Source organism: Miscanthus floridulus, chromosome 10, assembly GCF_019320115.1.
Source record: "Miscanthus floridulus cultivar M001 chromosome 10, ASM1932011v1, whole genome shotgun sequence".
Classification (NCBI taxonomy): Eukaryota; Viridiplantae; Streptophyta; class Magnoliopsida; order Poales; family Poaceae; genus Miscanthus; species Miscanthus floridulus.
In genome coordinates, this window is record NC_089589.1 from 112,899,168 (window position 1) to 112,925,401 (window position 26,234).

General features: G+C 41.0%; 1 protein-coding gene across 2 annotated transcripts; it reads right to left on the reverse strand.

Annotated features, from left to right (window-relative positions):
• Positions 1–395: 395 nt before the first annotated feature.
• On the reverse strand, positions 396–8,885 carry LOC136486973 (putative disease resistance protein RGA3). 2 transcript variants are annotated; one of them, XM_066484075.1, is made up of 7 exons: positions 8,525–8,885; positions 5,082–8,366; positions 4,632–4,964; positions 4,321–4,519; positions 1,183–4,035; positions 876–1,048; positions 396–782 (listed from the first exon to the last, which is right to left on the reverse strand). In XM_066484075.1, exons 4-6 carry the CDS (start codon positions 4,360–4,362, stop codon positions 884–886), a joined length of 3,060 nt encoding a protein of 1,019 aa, XP_066340172.1. In that variant the 5' UTR covers positions 4,363–4,519; positions 4,632–4,964; positions 5,082–8,366; positions 8,525–8,885; the 3' UTR covers positions 396–782; positions 876–883. The 2 variants fall into 2 exon arrangements, with proteins under 2 accessions (XP_066340172.1, XP_066340170.1); XM_066484073.1 differs by having other exon boundaries at positions 876–4,035.
• Positions 8,886–26,234: the final 17,349 nt, after the last annotated feature.

Genomic DNA, 26,234 nt, shown 5'->3' on the forward strand with positions numbered 1-26,234 from the left:
TGTCAGCAAGAGCCTCCTCGAGCGGGCCTGCAGGACGACTGCAGTGGAGGATATGAAGGCAAGGAGGCTCCGATCCTACTGTGATCAGGTCACAGATAACAGCATCCTTGAAAATTATGAGGTCATGCACGTAGAAAACGCCTCACCAGGGTCAAAACAAAGACGTTTCTTGATTTAATTCAACAAACCAATCTTTAGATGGTTCCTTGGTCTCTCCGCCAAAGAAAAAGTTCTACCATCTGTTTAAATGAAACATATCCACAGAGCATTCCTCAAAACAAAATGAACCTCGTTTCTTTTCTTTTTTTCCGGGCCCTTCACAGGGCTGGCGACGATTGAACAACAACAACAAAAATCCAGCTTAGCAACAGCTTTTTTTTTTAAAAAAAAAAGAATAGTGCAAAGTAACACCTGCTCTCCTGCATTTCACGTAGCAGCAAAAGTACACGCCGGGGCTCCAAACAACGTATGTAATGTTTGGCACAACTTAAAAGAAAAAACAAGACTAAAAAACACCAGCAGTATATATCACGACCTTATTCAGATACATACGCAAACAAAACACTGGTTATTCAGATACATGCGCCACTTGATCAGGAGACACCAAAACGGATCTTCTCCTTCCTCGATAAGCAGAGCACCAAATTCTTCAACTCCTTGCATCAGCTTGACACGAGACACGCGTCCGTGCTATCCAGCCCAGCGTAATAAGGCACCTGATGGATATCAATGAGACAAATTCTAGACTCTAGTCGTCTCTTCCGTCCTCAATGCCAGATTACCTATAAAAAAATGAAAACGGGCATGGATAATTAAAAGCAGAGAAGATAAACATCTAACCAAATTAGAAAATTCAGACAAGGGTCATAGCTTACATATATCTTCATAGCCATCTCATTCGGCATGTCTGTACGTTCACTATATCCAAGTGTAGACATCCATGCCTTCTCCGTGCAGCTGTTGGTGATGCTCTTGGAGTCCAGGCAGCCACTGTGATGAGGCACCTTCCATATCCTCTGTCAGAAACAGCTGGTGCAAGTTGTCCATCCTGTCAACACACCTCAAGTTAGGACACAGCTGTACACGCAGCAGTCTCACTTGGGGAAGATTGGAGACCCTCTCTAGGCCTTCACAATCTGATATTAAAAGGACCTCTGAGAGGAAACGGAGGTTCTCCACCACCTTAAGGCTGTGCACATCTCTTAATTGGAGCCCCTTCAAGCTGGTGGCCTCCTGTCCAAGCTGCCGTGGGAGAGCCCTCAGCTTGGGGCAGCGGACCAGGTCCAACTCCTTCAGTCGTGGCAGCAGCTGTATCCTTGGAGGTGGGGCATCCCACTTTTGATTTGCAGCAGCCTTATCCTCTGCTCCTTCCGTGAATGCTGTTGTTGCTTCTAGTTTTTCTTCAGCAACAAAGGACCACTCCTCCCAGTTGGGCATATCCTGGATGACAATTGTTTCAAGCTTGGGAAAAGCTACTGCCTCTGTAGATCTGAGATTACCCATCCCAGAGCCAACAAATTCGGGTCCAATCATGGTGACTGCAGTGGTTCCTTTGATTTTCAGATATTTCAAGTTGGGGAGCTGACCGATTGGTGGAAGATGAACACATGATTTACAATCTATGAGCTGTAGGTATGTCAGTGAAGGCAAATGGGTAGCAGTATCTAGCCAGGTGGGGAACCTCCGACCAAAGAAATTCATAAAACTGAGATCCTCTAGGTTGGTCGCAGGGATTAGAAAATCAAAGGTTTTCTCAATATTGATTACAGCATCTTCAGAATATGTCTCATGTGTGTGTTCAGTGCAACATAGCAATAATTCTCTGAGATGTTTTTTGTTTGCTAGCAATGTATCTTTACTAGGAGGAACTGCTCTTTCCAGTTTGATCATAGCAAGCCTTCTCAACTGCCAAAGGGGATCCAATTCTTCTATATTCCATCCATCTTGCATTACAGAATTGTTATAAGAGCCGTCACCAACAGGAAAGCCTTGTAAATCGTTGAGAGAAATTAATCTGCCAATACCTTTTGGAACCTCATTTATTGGTGAGCTCCCTAGGCCAAGTCGCCTTAAGTTGCATAGCTGAGTTATTCCTGAAGGAAGACTATGCAAAGAATCACACCTCTGCAAATTCAATATCTGAAGGTTTATGAGACAACAGATGGACTCTGGAAGAGAAGATATGTCAGTCCCATCAAGGTCTAGTAACCGTAGGTGGATCAAACGTCCAATGCAAGGTGGAACAGCTTGTATCTGTGAACCTGTCAAATCCAAAACTCGAATGCATGGTAATCTTTCAAATATTGTATCATCAACTCTCAAAGACTTTGTATAAGATGTTCTCCAAGTTCTCACTTTACATTTCCCCTTATCTGTTCTAGGTAGCACAACCATATCATTCATAGTGACTGCTGAAATACGGCGGAATTTACTCATAACAGTAACCCCTGCTGAATCTGGATCACCAACAAAAAGTTCTTCTCTGGATAAATGACAAGCAAGCTGCCTTAGTAGATCATGCATTCTACATTGAGTAAGATCAACAGAATAGTAATAATCTGGTTGGAGGAGATTTCGATAGATCAGCTCATAGTAGTATTCTTCTGCTATATCTTCAAGGACTCGGTCATCTTGCTCATCTATAAAGCCTTCAGCGACCCACAAACTTACAATAGCATCACGGTAGATTACCGAATCTTCAGGGAAAATAGCACAATAGATAAAACATTGCTTCAAATGGTGTCCCAGCTCTTCGTAACTTAGATATATAGGACTTGTTATTTCACTAGGAAGACTACTCATGGACCAAGCATCTTTTACCAAAATCTTCTTCCACTCATTCTCAGTTTGATCTTTGGTTGCCAAAACTCTAGCAATGACTTTAATTGCAAGGGGAAGACCACCACATCTACGAACAATATCGATCCCTAAGTCATGTAGATTTTGTACTTCATTTTCTTCTTTGATGCCCATGCTCTTCCATAGTAACTCCCATCCTATATCCAGTGACATTAAATCAACTCGATGTGTATAGTCCATTCCTGTTTCTACAGCAACAGTGTCAAATCGAGTTGTCAATAAAACTACTACTGAGGATGCAACATGTAGTGGGATTCTCAGTAGATTTGTCCATATGTCTGACTGCCACACGTCATCCAGCACAAGAAAAAAACTCTTATCCTTAATGGACAGTTCTAGCTTGCTTTGGAGCTCATCGGTTAATTCATCTGGCATGTACTGTACTTCAATTTTTCGTAGAATCTCCTTTAAAATAGCTATTTCAGAGAAATCTTGGGAAACACAAACCCATGCTTGTTTGTTGAAGCTCCCTTTTAGTTTTTGGTCATTGTATATTTTTTGTGCTAGTGTTGTCTTACCAACTCCTCCTGTTCCAACGATAGCAAGCTTATAAGACCTTTTTTCCTTATGTGCAAGCACCAAATCTACTACTTTTCTGCAAGCACGTAAGACCTCCTTACCAACAAGGTTTGGCTCAACAAGGCTGGAACTTCTTCTCTGTTTTGGTACAGAAACTGTTACAGTTGATTGTGTACTCTTGAGTGAAGTAAATACTTTATCCTTTGAAATATTATCAATTCTTTTGTTTAAGTTTTTAATCTTAACTGCAATCTCATGACGTGTCTGGATATTAAAAAAGCAAGAGGAAAGAGAAAGGCCATTGCATGTATTTGAACTGCTTGATACTAATGAAGAATGGTCTGGCAATAGCTTGCTTCCTTTGGATTTGGCCAAGTCAATGATATCATCAGCATCATACATAGCATCTCTTAGCTGACCAAGCCAATTGTTAACAGCAGATTCTTTTATGCTCCTTTTCTCTGCATCATTAAGAAAGTACCATATTTGCTCCATTCTTCTCTTCAGCTCTATGAGCTCTTCTTTAACTCCTAAAATTAGTATGGCCTCCTCTGTAACAATATCTTGCAACTTCTTCGCGCATGATCCGACAAAAGATTCAAGTATGGTTGCCATCAGACCAAGATGGTTAGGGAGATCCACATAAAGAGTTGGAGGCTGGGCAATGAATGAGAAGACATGTTAACTTGGTCTCCAAAGGTGATAACATTCACCAACTTTAACATATACCACCTTCTTGTTTTTTCTTTTAAAGCCAATGTACTCTCTTTCCTTATTGGAAAAAAAACTAGATTCAAAGGTGTTTTATCATAATTTCGACCTAGTAACATCATGGATATAAGCACCAGCAGTTCCGCAAAAAGAAGTAAACTTTTCTTAGGAAAAACAAGAACATCATGGAAGCAACCAAACAATATCGAGAAGCACACCTACGGCTCTTACCTTACAAACTATATCTTCCAACAGGCAAAAATGAATGGCCATAAATGTCAGCAGAAGCAGTTTGTTCAGATGATAAACCCATCTTCAGTTTAAGATCTTCACTGACTAAGGCCATGTAAACTTTAAAGAAATATCTTGGGAAAGAATATATGTGGAATAGATAACAGAGGACTCCCAATCTATCGCACTTCGGCACCTCCTGCAAAAAGTAGAGAGTGAAAGCTGGGTTGAATCAATAGATATAACTCAATAGACAACAAAAGAATCACCATTAGTGAATCTGATATATTAGAAGTAGAAAAGATACATACCTGAATATGCTTAGCTAATAATGCATTGATTGCAAATGGATGCAACTTGTGTCAATGCAAGTTTTGATGATCCAAACTGGATGTTGTGAAGCAGTGCTACGACAGAAACTGGTGCTCTGTCCAGCATCAAAATTCTATTCTCACTATATGATCAGCACGTGCAAATTTGGCATGTGCTAGGAAAAAATGTAGAATGAAATCATAACTGTTTCTTGACTAACTAGATTCCCTGGAGCTTCCGACAGAAAACAATCCTGAACACGGGAGAGTCAGAGGAACTGACAGCAGAGTGATGCAGATGTAGACCACTATGTGTCTGCACGACTTTTTTCTCTGAAAGAAAAAAAAAAAGAATTGCAGCATATACAATTACACAAACTAGGAGTAAACTATATAAGTGAAAAGATCCGAAGATGTCTGAATCTTGACGAATCCACAAGTTGAGCTTACCAAATTGACAAGGACGCAGAAAACTAGATGTGCTGTTGGAAAGTGAAAACCAGTACAGCTGTGCCTACTAAAGCATGCACTATGTTCCTCCTTTCACTTGCATTATTTCTGAAGCGAGAAATGAAATCTTGCAGAAAATATTTATGTAGATTCACCAATATTTGCCTCGTGCAATAGCGTTGGCTCTGATATAATAACTAATCACTCTCAGTGCAGTGGCCAGTTCTCTTCTCCAGGTCAACCATGCATGAGTAGAATGGTTCCTTTCAGTTTCGCATTGGATCAGCACATGCAATTCTGAAGCACAAATTCTAATCTTATCCAAGAAGGAAAAGATTCCGGTATTCTTAATTGAAAGGCAGAGCTTCTGCCATTGCATTCAAAAGAAAAGATTCCAGTAATCAAAAGCAGTGGTAATCATCTTACAGAAAGGTGTTTCCTCAGATCACGACCCCTAAGTACTTCTAGGATCTTCTAGAGTGAGAGCAAGGAGTTCAATTGCAAATTCCTGGAGAGACCACTGTATAGAATAGACAACCGAGTACTAACTGATCACAAGCGAGAAGGAAAACCAACAGATCACACTGTTCCGGTATTCTTAATTGAAAGGCAGAGCTTCTGCCATTGCATTCAAAAGAAAAGATTCCAGTAATCAAAAGCAGTGGTAATCATCTTACAGAAAGGTGTTTCCTCAGATCACGACCCCTAAGTACTTCTAGGATCTTCTAGAGTGAGAGCAAGGAGTTCAATTGCAAATTCCTGGAGAGACCACTGTATAGAATAGACAACCGAGTACTAACTGATCACAAGCGAGAAGGAAAACCAACAGATCACACTGTTCCGGTATTCTTAATTGAAAGGCAGAGCTTCTGCCATTGCATTCAAAAGAAAAGATTCCAGTAATCAAAAGCAGTGGTAATCATCTTACAGAAAGGTGTTTCCTCAGATCACGACCCCTAAGTACTTCTAGGATCTTCTAGAGTGAGAGCAAGGAGTTCAATTGCAAATTCCTGGAGAGACCACTGTATAGAATAGACAACCGAGTACTAACTGATCACAAGCGAGAAGGAAAACCAACAGATCACACTGCAACTCCTGCAAAAAGTGGGGCAACTAGAACAGCTTAGCAGGTAATTAACAAGAAGAGTTACCACTAAATCAGAATTTTCAGAACCACTAGAACTAGGAATAAGGAACGGCTGAACATGGGACAACTGGAAAGGCACGGATGAGACTGCAGCATTTGATTTTTAGAGGCGGGCCAGCCATCCACCTCTAACCAATCGTCACTGTTAATCACTATGTACAAAGGTGCTTGGCTCTGAAAATTGTTCAACCGACGATGGCACCTTAAGATGCCCATCTCTATTAATGATTTCATGACTTGAACACAAAACCTAATACTCACCTATAACACCTCCCTACCGCTCACCTATATAACACCTCCCTAACACACAAAAAGATAGAACCTAATGTTAACACTCATCTGTGACTATATATATGCTGCTATATATCTTTTTGTGTTAACATTTCATAATCTTTTATTGAATATTTTGGCTAACAAATAACCTCAAAGGAAAAAAAAATTCAACTACAAAGTTCTAGAACTCATAAAAAACTACAACTTTGGTATAGGATGTTCGTCCATCCGAAATTGTTTGAAAAAAATAAAAAAATATGTCAACATCTACAAAGTATTTGAGACAATAAAAAACTTGAAATTAAAAACTTAGCAACAACAAACATGTAGAACAACTAGGCAACTACAACTTTCGTATTAGCTATGTGAACATTTAAGGTCATTTAGAAATTGTAAATTTTGAATTTCAAAATTATTAACTTAGAACACATATTTGGGACTATAAGCAACTTCAAATCAAAATCTTTTCAACTACAAAGTTGTAGATTGTATTGACAACTACTTTTTGGTATACACCATGTCAACATCAAAATTTGTCTGAATATTTTAATTTTTAAATGTCAAAATTCGTGAACTTAAAACAACATTTTTGGACTACAAGGTTGTAGATCGCGTCAAGTGCTACAATTTTGATATAAAGTTTGTCTTTTTTCAAATTCATATGGAAAAGTTATGAATTATTTTTTTATGCAACTATTTTTAGACATAGACTTTTTAAGATGCTCGCCTCCGTAAATTAATTTACAGAGACAGCCATCCTAGGACGATCATCTTTGCAAATCAATGATTAATAGGGGTGGGAACTCGCCTGTGTAAATGATTAATAGAGGTGGACGTTTGCAAAGACCTCGTGGACATTTACAAAGGCAGTTCCAAGATGTGTTTGTCTTTATTAATCATAGAAGTTGTCTCCTAAAATCGTTTTTTCTTGTATACAACCCGAGATCACTGCATCCCGCACTATCGTCCACACATTATGGAAATAGGTAAGAAAACATGCATTTTATGAAAAGCAATAGCTTGGAGAAACCACATGCATATATATTAGATTAGATGATGGACGAATAGTCTAACACAGAGAGAAAAGAAAAGAAACAAAAAACTGTGGCACCTAAAAAAGAAAAGAAAGAGAGAAAAGCAACACAGTTAAAAAATTGATCTCTAGTCCAGGATGGGAAAGCCTTTTAGGGCATGAATCTTTAGTCCCGGATGCCTTGAACATGAACTAAACATCCTCCGAGGGTATAATAAATAATACCTCCCCACCCCTGTGCATCATGAGATTCGAACTCAAGACCTCATGCATTGTCTCGCATGTACCTTTCCACCCCCACCTACACAACATATGTTACTTTGGATGTGATGCTTTCCTTTTGAACTAACCTGTCGGTTGCTAACACCAACCGGGACTAAAAGGTCAAGGCTCTTTAGTCGGGGTTGGGAACACTAACCGGGACTAAAGGTTCTCCGACGCCTAAGAAACTTAGACCCGGGATTAATGCTCACATTAGTCTCGGGTCCAATTCAAGCCAAGACTAATGTGCTGAACTGAAGTTATCTTCTCTACTAGTGCAACGAAGTACTATCCGCAATATCAAGCTTCAACTCTCTGTGCATGATCAGAGGGAAGTGCTATATATGACACTTAATAAGGTTACAAAGATGAAAGGTGCATTTGTCTAAACAAAGTTGCAATTTTTTTTTACCGACCACACAAGAGAAGGAGATGTTCCCGGGCTCTGAAGTTTTTAGGTAGAGGAGTAAGATGTCAACAGATGAAGACCATGTAGATGAAAAGCAACGACGTGGAGAAAATAATGCATAGCACCAAGAAAAAGCCACAGATCACACGCTTGCTAGAACACCTGCAAAAACAGTAGCAGGAGAGTGAAGATGCAAAGTGCTGCTCGTTTACAAAGAGTGAAATCGATGGATGGCTTCGACTAGAATGGCTTAAACAAAAGTTCGGAACGAAGGATTACCCTATAAATAAATTGGATTTAAGTGAAGTGGAGAAAGGTACCTTATTAGCGACTACTGACTTCAGATACTTTCCGATTGATGATGAATTTGAGATTAGCAAACTGAAATGACGAAGAAAAAGGGGGGAGCCAGTTGAAAACCCATAGAGCAGTTGCTACTAATGCATCCTCTTAATTTATTCCTCCTCCTCAGCAGCGAGAAAATGAAATCTCTCAGAAATAGAGTATGTATGTAGCTCGGGCTAGAGATTCAGCAAGCAATATTATCCCATGAACTCAGCAAGCTAGGTTGCAATGTCAGTGCAGTGGCAACTGGCAAGTGCCTTCCTCCAGCCCAACCTCGACGTATTATAGCAGAAGTGACGTGATGGTCCTTAACTTCAGCCTTGCAAGGAATGCGCAGTGGTTGCAACCGAATTATCTAGGTCACACAGCTAAGCACATGCACCATGTAGTTGTCTGATCTGTCGGCATCGGTGGTTGGCCTGCCCACATGGGTCAAGGTCTCTGTCCTCTAGAGGTGAATCTTTGGGTGTGGCCCTGCGCGTGGGCGTGGGGCTCTGGCACGGATGGACATCAACTCCGTGGCCACATGGGTCAAGGTCTCTGTCCTCTAGCGGTGAGTCTTTGGGTGTGGCCCTGTGCGTGGGCGTGGGGCTCGCGGATTGACATCAACTCCGTGGCCACATGGGTCAAGGTCTCTGTCCTCTAGCGGTGAGTGTTTGGGTGTGGCCCTGTGCGTGGGCGTGGGGCTCTGGCGTGGATTGACATCAACTCCGTGGCCACATAAGTCAAGGTCTCTGTTCTCTAGTGGTGAGTCTTTGGGTGTGGCCCTGTGCGTGGGCGTGGGGCTCTGGCGCGGATTGACATCAACTCTGTGGCCACATGGGTCAAGGTCTCTGTCCTCTAGCGGTGAACTAAGCCTTGCGTCGCGCAACTGTTTGCCTTCCGTGGAGGCGCGATGCATGTTTTAGAGTAACATGTGTGAAAGATAGCTAGACGCGGCTGCAGTTGCTAGGCTGTTGTAAATTGTAACCTGTAAACGTACTCTATTTTGATTTATCTTTCTGTTGCTTATCTATGCGCCGGCCTCCCTGATTTGGCTATAGATTGTTATGCATGTAGATGAGGTCGGCGGGAGATGCAACAAACTCTGTGAACAATCCAAACTTGTCAGGAGTTTCGACGCTAGTTAACAAGCAGCCGCGGCCCCCAAGGGATTAACACGCTTCACCCGTCTCTGAAATTTTACATGGTCATCAGAGTCTCTAATCGTCAGAAGATTGCATCTCAGTAGAGAAACTGCCATGGCTAGTTCATCTCTCATCTAGTCTAGTCAATGCATTAACTGATAATCCCGTATCGGAAAAATTAGCCAAGACAAAAACCACGGCGTAGATCAAAGCAGCTGTGGGCGGTGCTCCCCTCCTGGTTCAGCTCACAGGCGCAACCAAGGTTGATGGAAAGGAAGCTAAGGTGCCGAATCCGGCGCATGAAGCTTTCTGCACCATTATCTTGGCCAGGACGACGGCATCTTCTTCTTCTTAGAGATGTCACTGTTGCACAGGACATCTCCCGTCCCGTCAAGGTCACACAGCTGGCACATGCATGTACCAAGTCTATGAAATGGAAAGCACGCTAGCAGGGAATGTCTATGAAGCTGAAAACACGAGTGACCTTGCTTGATGCCGATTGCCGTCGCTACATTTTTTCATGATGCGGATTTTTACAGACCAGCCAAGTCTATGAAAACTGGCCACCCTGTGACATCAGTATGCTAGCGCTATATCGGTCGGTAGCAAGTTGATAGACTAGAGGAACTAAAAGCAGATTGTATAATAAATTTAGAGAAAAATTCAACGCCAGTTCCTGAACTTGGCCGACAGTGTCATACAGGTTCCTGAACTTCTAAAGTGACATCTATGGGTCTCTAAACTTGGCAGACGGTGTCATCCAGGTCCCTGAACTTTCAGGGTGATCACCGCAGGTTCCTAAACTTGGTCGGCGATGTCCGGTCCCTGAACTTTAAAGGTGATCACCGCAGCTCCCTAAAAATTGGCAAGTGCTATCATCTCTATACAAATGTGGTCTAACCTACTCTATAAGCTGGCGTGACACGCTGACTGTATGTTAGACGTGAATCCAACGTGTGTCAATTAATCAATCTTTATTTATATAATATTTATAATGATAATATAAATTATATTAAATAATTTACATCAATAAAAAATAAATTAAAGTATTAAAATAATTTACAACAACAAATATATTAGGTTTAAACTAAAATAGAAAAATACCAAAAATAATTTAATATTTATGTATCATTAGTAGTATTAAAATGTAAAATTCCTATAGTATTAAAGTTACTTCTAATTTTAGTATTATTTTAAAAGTTTTAATAGTAGTATTATAGAAGTAACTTTTCTCTATTATTAATACTATAATACTATACTACTTTTAATAGTAGTATTATAGTATTAGACCTTTTAATAATAGTATTATAGTATTAAAAGTTTTAATAATGATGTTATAGTATTAATAACAGGGAAAAATTACTTCTATAATACTGCTATTAAAACTTTTGAAATAATACTAAATTAGAAGTAATTTTTAATAGAGAAAACTTTTAATAATATAGGTAACTTTTAATGTTATTACATTCGGACATGGATGACACCGCTTGTCAAATTTAAGGACTTGTGGTTAGGGGCGGATCCAGGATAAGCTCCTCGGGGGGGCTAAATAATGAAGATTAGGGCTAGAGTTAAGAAAATAATGGTGATTTAGAGGCTAATGAACAGTATTTTATATGTGATTTAAGGCTCCTGAGGGGGGCTGCACGGATCCGCCACTGCTTACGGTGATCACCTTGAAAATTTAGGGACCGGGATGACACCGTCAGCCAAGTTTAGGGACATGCAGTGATCACCTTGAAAGTTTAGAGACCTAGATGACACTGTTTGCTAAATTTAGGGACCGATAGATATCACTTTTGAAGTTAAGGAACCTGTACGACACCGCCGGCCAAGTTGAGGGGTCAAAGATGAATTTTGCTCATAAATTTATAATACAGTACGTGCGAAAGGGGCTGCCTGGACCAATCAAATCATGAAATTGCAGGGGGCTTATGTCTCTGAAACTGAAAGCATGGTAGGTGACTGTTCCACGCATGCATGCACCCTCCCTGATGCCGCGCCGTCCCTATTAGAGCAAGGCTAATGATTTCGCCTGCTGCCGGCTAAATGCATGTGCCATGTCATACAAAGTTAGTGATACCATCTACTCATATAATAGGTTGGATGGAAGACGGGCTGTATCAAATCTATGAGCAATTAATGTTTTGCAGTTGCAGCCGAGTACAGCGGCAGCTCCCAGCCAGCAACCAGCTGCAAGATAGCCTTTTTGTCTCGTAATGTGTGATTCAACCGGCTCGGCACCCTCTCTCCTAACGTGGCATTCTTACTGTTGACGTGGAGCTCATCTCGCCGACTCAAATACCTTATTATACTTGCTCTTAGATGTTAAGAGCAGGCAACAAGTCTATAGGGCCTGTTTGGATAGAGACCTGGGTGACCTGCCTGGCAAAAAGTGCTGCCTGGAAGTTGCCCGGAAAGTTGATGAGTTTTGCCTCGTGAGGCAATGTGAGAGAAAGTCTGTTTGGTTGGATGCCTGTGCCTGAGAATGCTTATGCCAGTGAAATTTTACTTTTTTATTGTTTGTATATGATTAATGAACACTACTATGGTGTGTTTACTAGAATAATAACTTAGGTTAATTATCTCTTCTTTGCTAAAAAAATAATTTAAATTAAATTTTTTTCTAATGAAAGATCTCTATATGTATTTAATTAAAGAGTAGAAAGTTCAGAATACAAACTATGTTAGCGTATACATGGAAAAAGGAGAGGAAAAATATGTTGCAATCATGGTCTTATGGAATTAATCAAGTGACCATTAACGTCAATTAAGAATAGAATACTTTATTGCGTCCAGGCAAATTAAACTAAGGAGCCTGAGTCAGGCGGACGTTTTCCATCGCCTGGGCGTGCGCACGGCTGCCTGGGTCAGTCAAGCTCTCAGGGCTTCACCCAAACACTGCACAGGCAGTTTCCAGGCGAGCTCCTAGCCAGGCATCTTGCGTCCAGGTGTAACACCCGGTTTTAAGGACAAAGCTGAATGTACACCATATGTGAGCCCTGGAAATCAAATCTCACATATAGCTACAAATGAAGGGGCAGTATCAATTCATAATGCTTAGTATATAGCGAACTTAGCAAAAGAGATAACCTTAGAAAGCAATCAGCGGATAGACAACTCTGATCTCTGGGTGCAGACTTCACTCCACTAGATCCAACTGACTGGTTGATCACAAGCCTAAAACTTCTCCTGAAGTGTGGGGGGAATAGCAAGAGTGAGTCAATGTCGAACTCCGCAAATATAGCAACAAGGTATTGTAATCCATAACCACATGATCAAGTGTAATTGAATAATGAGTTGCACATAAACAATTTAAATGAACATACAACAATTCCCTCAGTTTTCTGGGCCGCCCGTATCCGTGGGCACGGCTAGTATACCAGTTTGTTAACTCTGCGCAGAGGTGTACACTTTCACTGTGAGTCATGTTTTCCAAATGAGTGGGTGGATCAATCCCAAAACACCGAGAACCATATAAAGCCACCCAAGAGCTCGTCTAACCGGCCAGGGCCGCAGGGTCATCAGATATAGGAACCCCCTTCCAAAAATAAAGTAAAAAGGCCGCTTCCAAAGCTATGCTCAACAGGATAGAGGCTGTCCTATACCCAACTCGCAGACCTCTAACCAGCTAGAAAAGGGTTTCTTAAGCAACTAGAGCCAGAGCCATATAGCCCTCACAGTTGTACTGTAAATCCCAGCTTTTGCCAAAGGATAACATTCATCATTTATGTTTATATCACATTTCATTAAACAAGCCCAAGATCATGGTCACAGAAAGAAAACCCAAGCTATACTTGCCTTAAACACCGATCCTTCGGTAAGCTTTAATCTTCAACGTTTTCTTCTTCTTCTTCTTCTTATAGATCACCAACGCAAAACTCACCGACTGGACAAGACCGAAAAGCACCACACAAGCATCCGAACAAGCATGCATAGCAAACATACTAGATTAGAACAATACACCAATCAATGAAAAGATTCGAAATCTAATCTACACATTGCTACGATCACACACACGCGAAAGGCACACTAATCGGAGCTACGGTAAAACAGAAACATCTATCGAAGGATTTACGTTGGAAAGAAAACTATAGGCTTTATCCATTTTAATGATCATAAAACATGTATAAGATATCTCAGGGGAATATCTAAAATTGAGTTAAGTCATTTTATACTTGAGTTATTAGATTTAGAAAACTAAGATAAATTAATCATACCTTAATTATAAATATTTTGATATCATTTATGCAAATTAAATTGAAATATAATAACAAATGAGAGTATATATATTCAAAGTATATATGTCACATTTAAACTTGACAAATTAAAATTTAAAGACATACATGTTTATGTCACTAATTAATCATATTTTATTAATCAACATATCTCATATTATATAAAGTATTTAAACTTTACTTTAGAAATATAGAACACGTGAGAGCAACTAATAGAACAATTATATTATGTCTCATAATTGATCTAAGCAAGTCATAATTAAAAAGGCATTAATGTTGGCATACGTCATATTTTATAATTATAAAAGATTATATATATACTTTTAGTCATTTAAACATCTATAAATTAAAAACATAAATCATGTGAGGGCATCTATTCATACTTAACACATATGCGACATTCAACTAATTATAATCTAAGACTATACTGAAGTTACTGATTAATCAAATTAACAGGTTATGTATAATCACCGAGATATAAAACCTATATTGTTTCTAGTTATAAAACTAAATATAAGCATGTTAATCAATTTAATATTTAGCTATATATGAAAAATCATGTGACAGGATAAACACTATTACTAATGCGTAGATCTTGTCGCTATGAATCTAACGCAACTTGAATGGACTAAAACGGATCTAAGATGCAGAAGATATGATTTAAACAAGATTTCTTTTAGTCGAATATTAGATTAAATCTAATCACGAATTTTAAAAGTTAAAAACATACTGAACAGTAGTATAAACATGTAGATTATGAAATTACGAACCTAACGCAAGTTGAACGGGTCAAATCGGAGTTAAAACGGAGAAACGGCGGGGATCCATTATTGATTGTATGTGGTGTATTTCTATCGTATTGTTGGATTTGTTTTTCTATAAGAAAACGGCCATAAAATATATACGTGATGTCATGCGATGTCATCAAGCTAATTAGAACAGCTAACTGAAGCAGGGCACACCACGCACGACATGTCATGGCAGCCGAGCACCTACTCGAACTGCATGTGACGTGGATTCGAGCTAAACAAACTATTATAATATAAAAACACATTGGTGATTGTAATTAATTAAACCATATAAATATTTGCATATAAAATGTTGAAGTGTGACACCTATATTGTTTTTAAGTTAGAAAACTCGTTGCCTGTACATTAATCAAATTAATTAATATTTATCTATAAACAGTGAAACAGGTGGCAGATCAACTTCGCTGCTAAATTATCGATTACATCGACACGAGCTGAACGCAACAAGAACAAACTAAATCGGAGGTAAACGATAAAGATATCAAGAGTTTAAGGTTTAGAAAGGATTATTTGGCAAGAATGATATTTTTGGTACTTCACGTTCAAACGATAGATTAAAGATAAAGGTGATTATCATCATGGGCAAAAGAATCAATGCATGGAGCGGCTGACCTTCAACTATTCATCAGGGTGCTCGTTTGCATGCTGCACGAGCAAGGACAGGGCGATCGATTTGCAGCTGCATGAGATGGAGTGAAGTTGATTGACAAAAGGAAGGAACACGATTAAGCATAAAAATAAATAGATCGAAGGGATATAGGAGATCGACGTGTAGGATGGATTGTGCACCTACTCTGCTGGCTTTGTAGCATTTAATCGCTGACTTGTACGTGCATGTGCAAAACGGCGACAACTTGGTGATCTTCCTCGCATGCAGGAAGGCTTGCTCTCGATCCGTTGCTCACAAGCACGATGGCCTTCTCTGGCGTGAGGCAGCGTTGCGGCAGCTCGCTCCTCATGGCGTGGCTGGGACGTTCGAGAAGTGACGAGGCGATGGTGGCATGCGGCGGAGCTCTGATGGATGGGCAGAAACGAAAGCTGAGATCGGTGACGGCGGCGACGACTACGGCGACGGTGACGGATAGAGGAGAAAATATAATTTACTATACGAAGGATTTCCCAAACTAGGGGCTCCCTATACGGTAGTTTTGGTGTGCTTAGTTCAAGGGGTTGGTATATATATATAGGGCGGAGAACTCCCCACATCTACATCGACTAGCAATATGGTACTAATTGATGTTGCACCCTCCACCTTTACTAATAGGCCTAATTAATTATTAAAGCCCATTAGTAAATAAAGACATGGGCCTTTGGGCATGAGGAAATCTGAGATATTTCATTATTTTCGGAATTAATTAATTTCATGGATAAAATAATTCTAGAAAAGTCCAGAATTGAATTTTAAGCCACGAAAAATACTCCGAAGGCTCCGAAAATTCAGGAAAAATTCTCAGAGATAATTTAGAACAAGATGAACCCAAATAAAGTATTTGGAGCTCATGAAAAGATATTTTGGAGCATTTAAAAATTAGATTATGCTCACAAACAAGTGAGAACAGGTTCCGGAAAAAGCCAAAGAAATTCCCGAGGTATCCATGGAGATAGGTTGATGAATAGTGAGTAGGAAGGAGTGATTTGGATTTCATGGAAAAGATTTTAGGATACTTCTCAAGCAAATATTAAGTCGGAAAACAAGGAATTTGATCGGTGAGAAAGACTAAGAATTGCTGGAGAAAGAAGATCGACTTACTAAACGTATTTTTAAAATCTTTTCTCACAACATGAAATAAATCAACAACCAAACATCACATCAAGCAATAGCTCGTCAAATTAATTTGGAAAAGCTTGAAAATTCACATTTTTCCTATAACTAAGTTTACGCTAGTTCAAACTAAGATTGGTAAATTTTATCCAAATATCAAAACATTTATTTTAATTAGTGTTTTCTATGCACAACCCAAAATTAGAAATTTTGGGGTGTGACAATTCTACCCCACTTAACAGGAATCTCGTCCCGAGATTCGAAGAAACTAGAGAGAAAGATAGGACAGATCTTCATGCCTTGTTGCTTGAGATACTCCGGACTTGTTGTTGTTGACAGGAGACGCTACCCCACTTAACAAGGGCTTTACTTGACTTTGGAACTTCATCTTCAGGGTCTTTGTTGGATCACAACATTGAGAGGGCATGCAAGCAACACAACAAGCAAGACAACACACAGCACCACATCGACACTACACGTGCTTCTATAGAAATGGCGGTCATCCTAAGGAGTGGATTATAGATGATGAAAGGCAATCGTAAATTTGAACAAGACAGGGTCAGAAAAGTTTTAGTAAAACAACATAGACAAAACTTCAAGAACATAAGAAGTTAATAGCTCAAAGGAAGCTATCAAGGAGGAGACAATAAGACAAGGATGAGAAATAGCAAATCAATGATCCAAGGAGATAGAAAAATAGTTTTATAGCAAAGTAAGTTTTACAAATCGACCAGTGCTAACTAGGCTTGCGTCCTATAGTCAGCATTGCTTTGATACCACTTGTAACACCCGGTTTTAAGGACAAAGCCGAATGTACACCATATGTGAGCCCTGGAAATCAAATCTCACATATAGCTATAAATGAAGGGACAGTATCAATTCATAATGCTTAGTATATAGCGAACTTAGCAAAAGAGATAACCTTAGAAAGCAATCAGCGGATAGACAACTCTGATCTCTGGGTGCAGACTTCACTCCACTAGATCCAACTGACTGGTTGATCACAAGCCTAAAACTTCTCCTGAAGTGTGGGGGGAATAGCAAGAGTGAGTCCATGTCGAACTCCGCAAATATAGCAACAAGGTATTGTAATCCATAACCACATGATCAAGTGTAATTGAATAATGAGTTGCACATAAACAATTTAAATGAACATACAACAATTCCCTCAGTTTTCTGGGCCGCCCGTATCCGTGGGCACGGCTAGTATACCAGTTTGTTAACTCTGCGCAGAGGTGTACACTTTCACTGTGAGTCATGTTTTCCAAATGAGTGGGTGGATCAATCCCAAAACACCGAGAACCATATAAAGCCACCCAAGAGCTCGTCTAACTGGCCAGGGCCGCAGGGTCATCAGATATAGGAACCCCCCTTCCAAAAATAAAGTAAAAAGGCCGCTTCCAAAGCTAGGCTCAACAGGATAGAGGCTGTCCTATACCCAACTCGCAGACCTCTAACCAGCTAGAAAAGGGTTTCTTAAGCAACTAGAGCCAGAGCCATATAGCCCTCACAGTTGTACTGTAAATCCCAGCTTTTGCCAAAGGATAACATTCATCATTTATGTTTATATCACATTTCATTAAACAAGCCCAAGATCATGGTCACAGAAAGAAAACCCAAGCTATACTTGCCTTAAACACCGATCCTTCGGTAAGCTTTAATCTTCAACGTTTTCTTCTTCTTCTTCTTCTTATAGATCACCAACGCAAAACTCACCGACTGGACAAGACCGAAAAGCACCACACAAGCATCCGAACAAGCATGCATAGCAAACATACTAGATTAGAACAATACACCAATCAATGAAAAGATTCGAAATCTAATCTACACATTGCTACGATCACACACACGCGAAAGGCACACTAATCGGAGCTACGGTAAAACAGAAACATCTATCGAAGGATTTACGTTGGAAAGAAAACTATAGGCTTTATCCATTTTAATGATCATAAAACATGTATAAGATATCTCAGGGGAATATCTAAAATTGAGTTAAGTCATTTTATACTTGAGTTATTAGATTTAGAAAACTAAGATAAATTAATCATACCTTAATTATAAATATTTTGATATCATTTATGCAAATTAAATTGAAATATAATAACAAATGAGAGTATATATATTCAAAGTATATATGTCACATTTAAACTTGACAAATTAAAATTTAAAGACATACATGTTTATGTCACTAATTAATCATATTTTATTAATCAACATATCTCATATTATATAAAGTATTTAAACTTTACTTTAGAAATATAGAACACGTGAGAGCAACTAATAGAACAATTATATTATGTCTCATAATTGATCTAAGCAAGTCATAATTAAAAAGGCATTAATGTTGGCATACGTCATATTTTATAATTATAAAAGATTATATATATACTTTTAGTCATTTAAACATCTATAAATTAAAAACATAAATCATGTGAGGGCATCTATTCATACTTAACACATATGCGACATTCAACTAATTATAATCTAAGACTATACTGAAGTTACTGATTAATCAAATTAACAGGTTATGTATAATCACCGAGATATAAAACCTATATTGTTTCTAGTTATAAAACTAAATATAAGCATGTTAATCAATTTAATATTTAGCTATATATGAAAAATCATGTGACAGGATAAACACTATTACTAATGCGTAGATCTTGCCGCTATGAATCTAACGCGACTTGAATGGACTAAAACGGATCTAAGATGCAGAAGATATGATTTAAACAAGATTTCTTTTAGTCGAATATTAGATTAAATCTAATCACGAATTTTAAAAGTTAAAAACATACTGAACAGTAGTATAAACATGTAGATTATGAAATTACGAACCTAACGCAAGTTGAACGGGTCAAATCGGAGTTAAAACGGAGAAACGGCGGGGATCCATTATTGATTGTATGTGGTGTATTTCTATCGTATTGTTGGATTTGTTTTTCTATAAGAAAACGGCCATAAAACATATACGTGATGTCATGCGATGTCATCAAGCTAATTAGAACAGCTAACTGAAGCAGGGCACACCACGCACGACATGTCATGGCAGCCGAGCACCTACTCGAACTGCATGTGACGTGGATTCGAGCTAAACAAACTATTATAATATAAAAACACATTGGTGATTGTAATTAATTAAACCATATAAATATTTGCATATAAAATGTTGAAGTGTGACACCTATATTGTTTTTAAGTTAGAAAACTCGTTGCCTGTACATTAATCAAATTAATTAATATTTATCTATAAACAGTGAAACAGGTGGCAGATCAACTTCGCTGCTAAATTATCGATTACATCGACACGAGCAGAACGCAACAAGAACAAACTAAGTCGGAGGTAAACGATAAAGATATCAAGAGTTTAAGGTTTAGAAAGGATTATTTGGCAAGAATGATATTTTTGGTACTTCACGTTCAAACGATAGATTAAAGATAAAGGTGATTATCATCATGGGCAAAAGAATCAATGCATGGAGCGGCTGACCTTCAACTATTCATCAGGGTGCTCGTTTGCATGCTGCATGATGTAGCTTGCTAGTAGCAAGGACAGGGCGATCGATTTGCAGCTGCATGAGATGGAGTGAAGTTGATTGACAAAAGGAAGGAACACGATTAAGCATAAAAATAAATAGATCGAAGGGATATAGGAGATCGACGTGTAGGATGGATTGTGCACCTACTCTGCTGGCTTTGTAGCGTTTAATCGCTGACTTGTACGTGCATGTGCAAAACGGCGACAACTTGGTGATCTTCCTCGCATGCAGGAAGGCTTGCTCTCGATCCGTTGCTCACAAGCACGATGGCCTTCTCTGGCGTGAGGCAGCGTTGCGGCAGCTCGCTCCTCATGGCGTGGCTGGGACGTTCGAGAAGTGACGAGGCGATGGTGGCATGCGGCGGAGCTCTGATGGATGGGCAGAAACGAAAGCTGAGATCGGTGACGGCGGCGACGACGACGGCGACGGCAACGACGACGGTGACGGTGACGGATAGAGGAGAAAATATAATTTACTATACGAAGGATTTCTCAAACTAGGGGCTCCCCATACGGTAGTTTTGGTGTACTTAGTTCAAGGGGTTGGTACATATATATAGGGCGGAGAACTCCCCACATCTACATCGACTAGCAATATGGTACTAATTAATGTTGCACCCTCCACCTTTACTAATAGGCCTAATTAATTATTAAAGCCCATTAGTAAATAAAGACATGGGCCTTTGGGCATGAGGAAATCTGAGATATTTCATTATTTTCGGAATTAATTAATTTTATGGATAAAATAATTCTAGAAAAGTCTAGAATTGAATTTTAAGCCACGAAAAATACTACGAAGGCTCCGAAAATTCAGGAAAATTTCTCAGAGATAATTTAGAACAAGACGAACCCAAATAAAGTATTTGGAGCTCATGAAAAGATATTTTGGAGCATTTAAAAATTAGATTATGCTCACAAACAAGTGAGAACAGGTTCCGGAAAAAGCCAAAGAAATTCCCGAGGTATCCATGGAGATAGGTTGATGAATAGTGAGCAGGAAGGAGTGATTTGGATTTCATGGAAAAGATTTTAGGATACTTCTCAAGCAAATATTAAGTCGGAAAACAAGGAATTTGATCGGTGAGAAAGACTAAGAATTGCTGGAGAAAGAAGATCGACTTACTAAACGCATTTTTAAAATCTTTTCTCACAACATAAAATAAATCAACAACCAAACATCACATCAAGCAATAGCTCGTCAAATTAATTTGGAAAAGCTTGAAAATTCACATTTTTCCTATAACTAAGTTTACGCTAGTTCAAACTAAGATTGGTAAATTTTATCCAAATATCAAAACATTTATTTTAATTAGTGTTTTCTATGCACAACCCAAAATTAGAAATTTTGGGGTGTGACACCAGGTTCGTATCCAAACAGGCCCTAAAAGCTGATATGCCTCCATGACAGCAGTAGGATACCTACCAGCCCCATGGATCGAGTCCGAACTGTAGTTATCATCGCAATTAGTAACCGATCGAGACATCTTGGAAATAGCTTGATCAACTATTGGCGAATGCCGACCATCGTCTGTGAATATTCTGTGCGGACACACGGCAACTGGCCAGGCAACGTGTACTCTACTTCCCGGCTGTGCCAACGTTTTCGTCATCAGGTACCATGCGTACAATCAATGCGCTGGTCCAGCGCATGGTTTCAAGAAAGAAGAAAAAAGAAAGCGCATTGTACGCATCGGGGTTGATTAAAACCCACTTGGTTGTCCTGAAACGAGAGAATTCGGAGCATTGCTGGCTCCTCCACGTGCTGACATGCGTCACTGTCTATTTTGCAGAAATGACATCAAGTTGTTTTGAAACTAACCCGTAGTCCAGTTCTTTCTCCTAAACAGTGTCCACGTTGAGATTGTTTTCATTTGAACCTCTTGGAGATTTTGTGGAGAGCCCCTCCACCCAACCTGAAGTTCTGAGCCCTAACCCCCCTCCTCATTCGTCTATCTACTTTCTCCCTCTTCTCCCGGCCGCCGATGCCGCTCGCATATCGCCGTCGTCGCTCCTCCACCTCATACACAGGCGTTCCTCCGCCCAGCTACGTGCGGGCCTCTTCATCTCCTTTCCCTCCATGACTCTCTCCCTCCCGTCTCCTTTTCCCCCTTCTCTCTAATTCCATACCTCTCCACCGCATGGAGCTTGTGTTGCTCGGGCGCTGCTGGAGAGCTCCAGCGTGGTGGCAGCCCAGGGCGGACCGACCTCCGATGGAGATCCATAGCGTGGAGGTGCCGTTGGCTCACGAGGATCTGTGGCCGAATCCAAGATGTGAGTTGTAACACCCTCGGTGTTACACTGTACAGTCTTTTGCTAAAACACTGCATGAGCATCATATTTATGTGTGAGTGTATCAAATATAGTGTGTAAATCAGTTTCTGTGACTCGAAACGTTCATCGAAAACGCGAAACGAATGTTATATTTCATGTCGCGTTGTATCACTTAGGGTTCTAAACGAATTTTTATTGAACGAAAATGTTATAGAACGCATGTACGAAACTTTAATAAAGCTTGTAGTACAAACTTCGTAGGTGGCGGTGAAATACTTGCGGTCGAGAACAGGATTCACTAGCTAGCATACTTAATAGCTTGGAAATCGAATTCGACGCGAAACCAATAAAAACTTAGTTAAATTTCTTAAGTCGAAAAACGTTTTGACGAAGCTAAGTTCGGCAATTTTTTGTAGAAGAATTGGGTTAAGTAGTGGTATGGTCTTGGGGCTTGTTTTAGTAGCTTCATATGCCTTCTCAAGTGTAGAATAGGTGGTTTAGCAATTGAAGCATTGAGTTGGATTTTTTGGATGCTTTAAAAAGCGTGCATGACACGTTTCCGGATGGTTGCGGCGTCTGGGCGCGGTCACCATTACTCGGCCGGCGTCGCCGCTCGCCAACATGTGCACCCATGCGCACCGCCGCGTGGGCTTCGCACCACCACTGCCGCGCTCATGCACGCGCTCACGCACGCAAGCACGCACGCACTCACGCGCACGCCGCGCATCGACGGGATGTTGGGGCCCGGCCGCTCTGCCACCACCGTCGCGTCCGCCTGAGCCGCTCTGTCGCCTCATGCTCGCCTACGCGGGACCATGTGCGCGTGGCCGAACTCGGCTAGCCTGTGGCTTGCTAGTACGGCTACTGTCGCGCGGTGCCGCTGATGCTCGCCGTCGCGTCGTGCTGCGTCCCCGGTTGAGCTGTGCTTTGACCGCCGCTGCCGCGCGGCCACTGCTACTGCTGACCCCTCACGGCTGCACGCGCGTGGGCTTGCCCCGCCTACCCTTGCCATCACATCTGCGCTCGATGCGACGCTACGCTACTGCCTCTCCCTTGGCCGGCGTCGTCCACTGCGGCGCAAAGGACCGAGCCGCCGTCGGCTTGCAAGTTATGGCAATGCGGCCAACTGTTCCTATGTGTGTTTGGCTGGTTCCCCATCGCCCTGTAGCACGTGCGCATTTGTGCTTCGAGTTGATAGCCGCGTCCCGCCATGGCAGCAACGAGCCCAGCCATGCTAGCCCGTCCCCTATCTCCTCTGTCGCCATGGTCGCCAGACCCGCGCCTTCAATTCACCGTGGTGGAGTCACCTCGGTCCAATGAACCCTGTACACGACTTCGCGGTGTAGTCATCCAACCACCCGACCCCAGCTTGCAGTGAGCCTTGTGGTGCCATGCTCCAATTTCGAGCTTTCCTTCCCGCCGGGTCAATAAGACAGTCTCGGCGCGCATCGACGGCAAGGTATCGGCTCCTTAGATAGGGCGGGGAGGGGCTGGTCTGGTCGGTGTAACTGCCCGGTGCCAACGCTGCCGCGTCGGTGCGCGCACGGGGAGCCCGAGGGTATGGCCGTGGTAAAGAAGGAAAGGGGGAGGGGCGGAATTGTAAAATAGCTGAGAGATGGAATAGTGCTATGGACCTCGGTTGGATTCGGTATTAGAGAAAGGGCGTTTTAGCAAATATACCGGCGCGCACGGGTCTTCCCGTCATGGGCCATCGTCGCTCGGCTGGGCCACACCCCCGCGTGGGCCGTACCGGTGGAGCGCGAGCGCGCGCGCGTCGCGCGGACGTGGGTCGCGCCGCGAGTAATGGGCCGCAGTTTGAATTCAGTTTTCCATTTTTCCAGGGAATTAGTAAATGTTTATTCAATTTAGTTTTGAACTGATCTTTGTAAAATTATAGTAAATTATGTTGGTGTCCAAAAATAATGAAACTAAATTTGTTAGGTTCACAAAAATGCTATCTATCTGTTGATGTAGTTAGTTTATAGTTAACTGTGATAATGATAGATTTATAAATTTAATTTAGAAGGCTTAGTATTACTTAGCTTAATGTTTGTAGGAATTTTTGTGGCAAATCGGTGATAGCTTTAGCCATGAAATTTTTACAGTAGGTTCATTAGATTATTGTGTATTCACTGTAATTTTTGTAGCATCTGAATAGGATGATAAATAGGGTAGCTAGTACTCCTTGTTTTATCATATATAGAGTAAATCGATATTAAGAATAAGGATTCCTTTAGTTGCTAAGTTAATACATGAAATGTTGCATACCTGTTTAGTGGGAATGATAGGTAACATAGCGTCTTAGTCGGTAGAGCTAGTTTAGTAGCTTGATAGATGTATTTTTATTTTAAGAGTTGCGGTTGCCGTATTACTAAGTGTTGCATCATCATTTTATTCATGTAGATCACGAGTTGGTAGAGTTCGTGCATGTGGACGAATAGGACTACGAGGAGGTTATTGAGGAGTACGAGGAGGAGGTTCTCGTATAGGAGAGAGCCTCGAAGTCGTTCGTTGCTGACTTTGTTGACACCCCGCTTGCCCAAGGCAAGCCCCGGTGCATGACCTTTATTTTTGAATGATCATTGAATATATATTTATGATATGCATTTACGTTACAGGCATTTTATGAAAACTATATGCATAGATATACCTACCTATGAGTCCCACTAGTATAAGTCGAGTAGCTGCTATGCTCAGGGTATCGGTAGTGTGAGTAACCTGCCGTTACTTACAATAGGTGAAAATTATGACCACTCATGATAAAATAGTGGAAAAGAAAATAGAGACCAGATAGGGATATGGTTTGGGTATTGGTGGGTGCAAGAGGCTGTGTCCTGCAGCCAACAGGGCATAGCTTGGTTACACTTTTTCCCTGTCCGTGTCGCTTACGGACCGGCCGTTGCATTGGGCTCTAGGCAAGTCACACATTTATTATCCCGAGCACATACTTGGGTATGGGTGCAGAGAAGACTTGTTGCTCTCTTGTCGTGGGTTCTGGCTCTTTTCGAACCGACTGATTGGAGGTGGGGATGGTGGAGGTCCTTGCACCGTACTGAGTCCGGGACTCAGGAGCGGGGGTTTGGAGTCCAAGTTTGGACGGGGGCCCGGATCCATGACAGGAGGGTGATGGGTTGGTCCTGCTTGTGCCTGGGTACAAGCGGGGCGTGTGTTTTCGGGGTAACCAGGTGGGGGCATTGATTCACGAATCGCCAGGCAATCCGGTACGGCTTGTCTACAGTCTAGCACCGTAGTAAAAACGAAAAGATGAAAGGTGATGAAATGAAACTGATTGCTCAACTCTTGCTTTAAAGTAGACAGGTGCTTACATATAATGGCTAGATAAAGAATTAATCATGACTGCTAATAATAACATAAATAAGGATTCACTATTAGCATTGATTTCTACAAAAAAAACCCAGCAAACCATAAAGCTTATCATATCCCTTGGAGTCGGAAAAGTATTCCCACTAGTCGGATAAGTCTTACGAGTACATTGTGTACTCAGGATTTATTTACCCCTGTTGCAGGTACTCCTTGTTCATTATCGATATATGTTTATTTTCGTTCCACTGTTTAATATTCCGCACTCTGAATCTGGTCCTGTAATAATATTTCTAAGAACCCTGGATGTATGAAATGGACTAAATATTGTAACTCGTTCTCATTATTGGATCCTTGCGGAAAAATGTGGATCATTCGGGCTCTCCCGTGGGGTGTGCCCGACGGAACCCGCCCGTTGTAGCTTGCTTTCGGGGTGCTTAGTGTCTGGTTGAAGACGAGCGCCTCCGTAAGTGCGTTATTTCGGACGATTCTGCCACATGAGTTTGCCAAATCCACGGAGGGGCCGGCCAGATCCATGGTCGCCCGTAGATACTGGCGCCAGATCCGGCCGTCAGCACCCGGTTCAAAGTGGCGAGGGGCAAGCCGTTTTACTGCTCTAC

Excerpts from the sequence above, each read along its gene's own strand:
- LOC136486973 (XM_066484073.1), bottom strand. The coding sequence starts at position 4,362 with ATGGCCATTCATTTTTGCCTGTTGGAAGATATAGTTTGTAAG. Across the intron at positions 4,036-4,320 it reads TGGAAGATATAGTTTGTAAG|CCTCCAACTCTTTATGTGGA; the intron begins GTAAGAGCCGTA and ends TTCATTGCCCAG.